This window comes from Lipotes vexillifer, unplaced genomic scaffold, assembly GCF_000442215.2.
Source record: "Lipotes vexillifer unplaced genomic scaffold, Lipotes_vexillifer_v1.1 scaffold640, whole genome shotgun sequence".
Classification (NCBI taxonomy): domain Eukaryota; kingdom Metazoa; phylum Chordata; class Mammalia; order Artiodactyla; family Lipotidae; genus Lipotes; species Lipotes vexillifer.
In genome coordinates, this window is record NW_006773138.1 from 1793635 (window position 1) to 1802584 (window position 8950).

The window sequence follows — 8950 nt, forward strand, 5'->3', positions numbered from 1 at the left end:
AGGTTAATTTCTTTCCCTTGCACGTCTCCCCCAAAGAGTGCTCCCTCAATAAATGCCTGTCTCAGACTTTGCTTCTAGGGAACCCAACTTCAGTCTACTGATGTCAATACTCTGCCGTCATCTTCCCAAATCATCTCCGGGGACCGTTCAGACCCATGGTCTGGGCTGGGTATGCCATGGTGCTGAAATTGGGCTGAGAGTGAGGAAGGAGCTATGTGAAGAACAGGTGGGCTCTACTGAAGTAGTTGTAAGGAACACCTGCTACATAGGGATGTTATGAAGGTTTTAAAAGCTAAATGAGTTAATGTCTGTAAAATGCTTAGGCCGTAGCCTGACATGTAGTATCTTAAGTATTAAGTGCTTTTAAGTATTAAGGCAGGGATTTCTTTGCTCTTTTTCATTTGTTTTTGTATTCCAAGTGTGCCTAGATGAGTCCATGGCACATAGTAGGCACTCAGCGTCTGAATGAGTGATTATTGAAGTTTTGCTTTGAGGGCCCAAGATGATGTGCTGGGATCTGGCCAGCAGAGGGCAGAACCAGTGCAGCCAAAAGAGCCTATGGGCTGAAGGAGGTAGTGGGATAGAGCTGGGGGGAAAGCCAAGGGGAGTACTACATCATAAAATATTAGAATGTTTAAATTATACCTTAAAATCTTATATTTTTATTTAGCCCAACGTTGAGTGCACATAATGAGGTATATTGAGCCCCTTGCGGAGCACAGACTCCGGACGCGCAGCCATGACTCACGGGCCCAGCCACTCCATGGCATGTGGGCTCTTCCAACCACTGCGCCACCAGGGAAGCCCCGGTAGCTCCTCTTTTGAACTACCCCATACTCCTCTCAATAAATCCCCTTTTGTGCTTATGCTAATACACACTGGATTTCTGTAACTTACAAGCAAAAGAATTTGTATTACTCTATTTTTGAGCCCTGTGAGCATAAGGACTGTGTGAAGGGGACTCTCCCCCATAGATGGGGACACTGAACTCCCAGCGCAGCCACTCTGAGCTGCTTCCTGCTCCATCCAGCCGCTGACCTGCTCTCTTCAGGAGGGTGGTCTTGCCACATTTCTGCCTCCAAGTTTCCCTTGTCTTGTTCCGTTCATTCTCTCTGCCCACGTAGATCTGTCCTATCTCTCAAAGCCCAGTTCAAATTCTACCTTTCTCTGGCTCCTCTGCATCCACTCAATCTCATTTCTCAAAATCCTGATAGCATCCATTACCTGACATTCATTCTTATTCTTGTTGGGATTCCATATTTTATTTGGGTGTTTGGGCTGGGCGGTCTCCAAAGTCCCATCCAGCTGTAGACTTCCGAGTCTTTTGTCCATCCATATGTCACGTCTTCTTAAGCAGGTCTCCACCTTCTCTCTCGAGAGCACGCTTGGGGCTCAGCACTGATTTGCGTGGAATCAACATAACTAACTGCTCATGGGAGCAAATGTGTTCTGTGATCCTCCATTCAAGTAACACACAGGTGTTTATTTTCATTTTTTCAAAGTAAAAGTAGCTTCCCCCCCCCCTGCTTATTATATAAGAAACATACTTATGGTCAAATAAATCAAATATTACATAAATTTTTAAAGTAGAAAGGGAAAATCACCCATAATCCTTCTCTTCAGAGATAAGTGCTCTCAAAATATGCTTTCAAAGTTTTTGATATACACAAATATGTGTGTTTTGATAGGGCTTTCTGGAGACCCCATGGAGATTCCTTAATAACAGAAATTAAACAGAAAAGTGGGAGGTTCCAGCCTGGGATTTGTAGTTGGCCACATTTCATGTATTCAGCTGAAGCATGTGAAACTACTGATATTCAGCTGTTTTTGACCTACAAGCACAACAGTTTTATGTGGTTCAAATCAATGTATGTGAAGCCTAGAATATCAGATCTGGTAGAGCCTTTAGAGACTTTCAACTATTTCAACTTTCTATTTCACGGTGCTGAAGACAAGAGTCAGAGAGGGAAGTGTCTAGCCAGTTTATACACCACACTGGTAGTAGAATCAGGGCTGGTTCTCTTTCCACTGAATCAGGTACTGCCTCTTTTAATATGGTGATCTTCTAGGTGTGATAATAATCTTCTAGAAGCAGATTTCAACTTGATATCAGAAAATTACTCACAGAATTCATTCAAAATGTTAGAGGCTGCCTTAGAGGTAGTGAAGTCCCCAGGACTGGAGATGGGGCTGGGAAAGGCACTGGGACATGGGTGGAAGGGCACAGGGACCATGGAGCTAATGAGGCTTAACAGTCAGGGCTCTGTACTTGCATGGCTCCTTCTTAAGATCTTAGGAGGGGCCCCAACAATGTATTAACATGGTGATATGTTTTTGTAATACTTGCAAAAATAAGATATTTTAAAATTCTTTTTCTTAAGGAGGGCCCCCCAGAATTATAAGTTTCAGGCCTAGATCCACTCCTAGGTAGCACACAGTTTTGCAAAGCACTAGGCAAGGTGACCAGAGAACCTGGGTTCCAGTCATGGTACTGCTTTGGCCCAAATGGGCAGAATGGCACTTGCTCTGCTTCCCTCACAGGGGGTAAAATCACAAATGTTAAATGGGCTGAAAAACATAAAATGTGAAAAAATATAAATAAGTAACATAACTTAGATTTCCTGTCTGTGATGAGACAATCATTGCTGCTTCTCATGGTCATTGAAGATAACACATCAAAAAATGTGTCCTCAGGGCATTTTCCTGTCTCATTTCCCTCTGCTACAACTTCCTCTTTTCTAGCCCCTAGCCCCCAACACTCCGGCCACTAGAACACTCATTTGTCATTATATGTTGCCACTTTTATATATATATACATATATATGTGTGTGTGTGTGTGTGTATATATATATATATATATATATTTTTTTTTTTTTTTTTTTTTTTTGCCACACTGAATGGCTTGTGGGATTTCAGTTCCCCGACTAGGGATTGAACCCAGGCTCTTGGCAGTGAGAGCACGGAGTCCTAACCACTGGACCACCAGGGAATTCCTGCCACTTTTATATATTTGTTCAAAGGGCTCCTACTGTCTATAAAGTCTATCTTTGCTGGAAAAAATCCTTATCCACGAGGCCTAGGTCTGCTAGATCCTCTCCTCCTTCCCCAGTGATGACCTCCCTTAGTACTGTTTCTTGTTGATCTTACAGATTAGAACACTGAGGCCTGATGTAACACATAGCTGAGTTCTGGAGGCCCCCCAAGATAATCCTCAGGAATCTTGATCTTCTGCCATCCCCGGCCTCTTAGCATTAGAGCATAGACACACGGTTCTTGATGTATACATGATAGGGGTCACTGCGCTTATCCACTTTGCGGGAGCGGGTGTATCCCAGGATGAGGCTGCCCACAGTGGCAGCAAATAGGAACATGACGAAGAGAATGTACATGTAGGAGTTGTCATCGCGGCCAGGTAGGCTGGCCCGCCTCTCCTCAGTCAGGTTGTCTGACCCTGGCCGGCAGAGCAAGTTGCTGTGAAGAGTAGCATTTAGAGCCTTCAACACAGCGTGCAGGCTCTCATACCAGGTCTCAGTTCCATTGGTGGTCTCCATAGCAACAGGGATTCAGGTCGGGAAAGAATCGGAGGATGCTCTGGTAGTGACAGAAAAGAGAGAGGATGGCTTCTGTTACTTGTAGATTGAATGACCTTCCCACTCCTTCAGACCCCAGCTAAAATCCCAACATCACAATTTATTCTAACTACTTGTTTGCTTGTCTGTCTTCTCCACTAGACTGCCAGCCCAAGGAAGGCAGGGAATATGTCTGTTTCATTCACTGCTATATATGAGCACTATGACAGCACTCAGTAGGTGCTCAATAAATACTTGTGGAAGGAAGTCTTCCTTGACCATTGTAAGCATGCTGATCTATCCTTTCTTTGGGTTCTAAAAGTCACTGAGCTTTAGGCTAGAAGGGCCTTCGGGATTATTTTATGTAATTTCTTCCATTTTATACACAGGCCCAGAGAGAATAGTTGGCTTGTCCATGATCACACAGAGAATACTGGAGGTAGAGCCGAGATAGAGCCCTGCTCTCCGATGGCCAGCTCAGAGCTCCTCTGGCCTCCACACCAGTTCTGGGGAGGACTGTGTGGCACAGTTAGAAGTCATTCCTCAGAACTCTCCCTCAGCACAGAGGGAGAGTTTCTTATGCTCCACAAACACCATGTAGAAGATGTTTGGGGATGGCTTAGATTTCCCCCTACCTGGAGGCCAGAGGCTGGGTCACTTGACCTCTAAAGCATCCTAGGTCCCACTCTAGTATTCCTAGCTATTGAGGAGAAATTCTGTTGGAAAGGAGATGGCTGGGGGAGCAGGCAAAGGCTGATAACCACTGCAGGCACTGGGCCTGAGGGCTTCGGGGTAAAAGGAATACTCAGTCCGGTTTGGGGTTTTACCCACCCAAGAGAGAAAAGACACTAGCACCTCAACTCTCCTGCCTTCCAAAACAACATCACTGTGTACATGGCATATAACTGGTGATAGCAGATGCTCCTTTTCCTTCCTCTCAGAGATCCTTAGTCTACAATGTAGAAAAATAGCCAAAGGCAGCCTTGTATCCTAGTCTCTGGAAAAACATATGTCATTCCTTTAAACAAGGCTCCATGCTCACTTCCTTCAGGAAGCCTTTGTGTGCTCGCAACATACTCCACAAGCTTTATCATCGCAGCCTTCCCTTTGAGCCAGCACTTACATATAAGGCAATGTGTGGCTGTCCTCTTGCTATTGATAAGGGTTATCAGCAGACCACATGCTCCTGGTCAGCCAGGCTGTGTCTCTCCTCCAAGTCTAGGGGACTACCCTAGTTCTCCTTCCCTCAGTGGTCTCCAGTAAAGATGGCCACTTTGGATTTCTCTATAGGCCAGTCACTCAGTGTTCGCTGACTGGTTCCAAAGCCCTCCTTTATCTAGGTAGAGCTGTTTAACTTGACTATTAACCATCACGTCTCTTCCCCGGAAAAGATGACAGTTAGATATGACCATGATAAATATTCATGAAGAACTCTATGAATGCAAAATTTGGGGGGGGAAGAATCAAAATAATACAGCAATAACCCAGGACTGGCCCACATTTTATGCAAGGCCTTGGGGCCCCCTGCCATCTAGTACTTGGGCAACCTCGTCTGGATGGAAAAGGGGAAGAGTTAAGATCCAGGAGGCATAGGTTCTCATCTACTATCCCACTTGTCAGGCAACAAATCTGTGCCTTCCTCTTTCCTCATATGGGCTAATGGAAAGCGGGAGCAGCACAATGAAATTAATGGCTCAATGAATCACCTGGCCAGTCATCGTTTATGGAGGCCCACTCCTGGGCAGCCTTATTCTGGGAGCTCTAGGAGGCCAGTCCCTACACTCAGGGGCACATCGCCAGCTCTTAATGTGGGAGACAATGTAGGAGCTACTGGGGCTTAAAGGAAGAAGGGATGAATTCTGACCAGTGCTCAGAGAGTGTTCACGGTGATGGAAGAATTTGAGTTGGACCTTGAAGGACTTTTTGGAAGTAGAGAAGGCAAGGGAAGCAAACAGATGGACTAGAAATCACACTTTGAAGAATGGAAAGTAGCATAAAGAGCATAAGATGCGTGAAAGGATAAGATAGGATGTGGGATGGAGACATTGGCCCAAAGCAGATCATAGGGGGCCTTGAGTGCCAGGCTGCAGAGTTGGAACTTTATCCTGTAGGTGGAGAAAAACCATGCAATGATATTTTAAAAGGGGGTAAAATAATCAGATCTGTGCTTGGAAAGGACACTCTGGCTTCTATGTGGAGTGTGGAATAAAGAGGGCAGGGATGGAGGTAGGGAGCCCAGTGATAAGTGAAATAGTGTGGGTTCAAGGTGCTGAGTCCTGAGCTGGGGCAGAGGGGATGACAAGGTGGGGGCGGGGACAGATAGAGGATGTGAGAGGCATTTGGGGGTGGGAATGGCTAAGGCAGTGGTTGCAGGAGGAAGGGGCCTCAGACAGTTTTATAAGCAGACAACAGACAGATGGCATAAGTGCGGGAAGAGCTCACTTTGAGGGAAATAAGTTTCTCGCCCTGTTTGCACTTCAGTTTCCTCATCTATCAAAAAAGATTATCACCAGGAGTTGTTGTTCAATGGGTACAGAGTTTCAGTTTTGCAAGATGAAAAACGTCTAGAGATCTGCTGCATAACAATGTAAAGATAGTTAACACTACTGAGATGTACCATTAAAAATGTTAAGACAATAAATTTTATGTTGCTTTTTACCACATTAAAAATTTTTTTTTAATTTTTTTAATTAAAAAGGAAAAAAAAAAGATTATTATCTCTGCTCTGCCCCCTGCCCCAGGCTTGCTTGAGCATATACTTTTATTATAGTGAAGAGGATTTTTAAAATACATTTTAATAAAAAACACAGTTTTCATTAAAATGAAAATCTGTTTTTCATTTTTGAGAAGTAAATACATATACACAGCAAAAAAAAAAGAAATTGAAGGAGTACGTACAATGAAAATGCAATCTCTCTGTTCCCAATGGCCCAGGTTTCTTTCCCAGGGCAGTCACTGTCACCAGTTTTCTTAGATAGCCTTGCATGGGGGTTTGAACTGACAAGGCAGACGGAGGGCTACCTCCATCTGGAAGACTCACCAAACAACAGCAAATTCACTGGCTCCTAGTCGGCTCCAGGAATCTCCCTGTGGGCGCCCTAAGGCTCCTCAGCCCCTCAGGATGTCCTGACATGTCTTCAGGATGTCCCTGGACACATCTGGGGTCTCAATATTGACTTTGGGAGCTGGGAACGCCCAGAGCTGAGTGGGAAGGGGACAGAAAAAGAAGGAACTAGACACACAGAAAAAACTTCAGAACGAGTGTGGATCGCCGGAGGCCAAGCCCCAAGGGTTGTGCAATAGCTGTACTTTGGGTGCTGACACCCTGCCGCTTCCCCTCCCCTTCCTGCAGCAGCTGGATCAGGCCAACCTAGGGTTGCAGTTATAGGAACTGTGCCATGGCCAAGGGACATCTGATTGCTGTGCCCCGACTCCAGATTCACAATGTCTCATCTGGGTGACTTCATGAGAAACCTCAGTTCAACACATGAGCTGCTGCTCAGGGACCAGCTAACAGTGCAGTCTAAAACATCCCCTTTCCCCAGGGTACTGGCATCTCAGCAGGAGCCTCTAAAAGGCTGAAAGGGCCTGAGACCCAAGGAAATGATGTGAGTGGCAGAATGGCAGCCAGCAGTCGGGTTGCTATTTTACGTAGGAACAAATGATGTTACCAATCAACCTACTTGGATAGACTGGGTATAAACATAGGCATGGCATCAACACTATCTGTACCATAGCTTTGTTGTGAAAATTAAAGAAGAAAAGTATGCAGTGCCCGGCACTAGACACTCCACAGATGTGGTGGTGGTTTTATTTGTGCAGAGCAGAGGCTGGCAGGGCCTTCAGAGTCCATCTAATCTAACCTCCCTCATTTTACAGTAAAAGAAATGAAAACCAAAGAGCTGTCTTGGTTCAGCTGCTACTTGTGTGACTTTGGGCATGTGACTTCCCTTTTCTGGGCCCCAGCTTCCGTCTGCATCTGTAAAATGAAAGGGTTTTACTATGTAATCTTATAAGGTCCTGATCAGCTCTAACATGAAAATACCACAAAACCATACGTGAGATTTGGGAGATTGGGTAGGCTGGTGGGAGAGGATTTGGGGGGCTCTCTAGAGTCCCTCAAATCACGAGATAGAGAAGACTTCAGATTCTTTCCTCACAGGTGAAGATGCTTCAGAGTCCCAGGATTGAGTTACCCTTAGTATTCCAGCCTAGATAAACCGAAGGCCAAATTTGCTGACTTGTTCATTTTTCCTCTTTATAGCTCACCTGCCAGGGTGATCTAGCCTGGGGGAGACAGACTCTGTGTTAGAAAGTGGGGGTAGGGGGAAAGCGTCGGGGACAGGGTGGGCTCTGAGGTGGAGTTCAGTGAGGGGAGTAAAGTTTCACAAAACCATTTATTCCTCACACCCTCCTTCCAGTGCCTCTCTGGATAGACCTGGATGGATATTTGTAGTTCTGATGGAATGTGCAAAGGAGCCACAGTTGCATATCTTTAGAAGCTGGGTTGAGGTGGGATGGAGGACCTGTGTGCAAGGAGAGGCAGAGAGCTCATAAAGGGACAGCTTGGTTCTCTATGACCTGCCTCTGGGTCCCAAGTTGGGAATTGGCAGCTGGCAATGTGGGGAATTTTGTTTCTCTTTCTGAGCTCCTTGGCTTCCCTCTTCAAGACAGTCGCTGATTGTGAAGCTCTTTGGATGGGGAAGACAGAGCTCCTGCCTTGGAGAGTCCCTGACTTGAAACAAGAGATAATCATTTAGGACGGGAGATGAACAGTGACTGAAAAGAGATTTTGAAGATCGTTTAGAATCTAGATTCTAGGCCAACCCCTCCATTTTGTAGTTGAGAAAGCTGAAGAAGGTCAGAGAGGGGAAGTGACTAGTCCAAAATGACATGGCTAGTAAATGGTAGAGCTCTGATGAGAACCCAGGTCTTTGGGGTGCTGTTTAGGTGCTCTTTCCGCTACAAATGGCAATGTCTTCTGGCATCTGAGCTGCATATCACACCAAACACAGTCTCCTCATGTCCTGGGGCATCATCTCCTCTAAGTCCACCACTACTCCTTTTTCCTGCAGTACAGATTCTTGCTAATCTTTTTTTTTTTTTGGCCGCACCACTGGCATATGGGATCTTAGTTCCCTGACCAGCGATAGAACCCGCACCCCCTGGATTGGAAGTGTGGCGTCTTAACCACTGGACCTCCAGGGAAGTCACTCTTGCCAATCTTAACTGGGGATCCAGTAAGGAGAGAAGTTGGTAACTTTTGGAGGAGTTAACCTTCCTTTCTAGCCTTGCTCCCCATGGCCCTTTCTGCTCCAGACCCACTCCTGCTCTTCTATACAAGCCAGGTGCACTCTCTTCCTCTACACCCCAATGTCACT

The 8950-nt window shown here is 45.7% G+C and overlaps 1 protein-coding gene across 1 annotated transcript; it reads right to left on the reverse strand.

Annotated features, from left to right (window-relative positions):
* Positions 1–3167: 3167 nt before the first annotated feature.
* KCNE3 (potassium voltage-gated channel subfamily E regulatory subunit 3) lies at positions 3168–3585 on the reverse strand. The gene has a single exon (XM_007448096.1). It carries the CDS (start codon positions 3549–3551, stop codon positions 3252–3254), a length of 300 nt encoding a protein of 99 aa, XP_007448158.1. The 5' UTR covers positions 3552–3585; the 3' UTR covers positions 3168–3251.
* Between the last annotated feature and the right edge of the window lie 5365 nt (positions 3586–8950).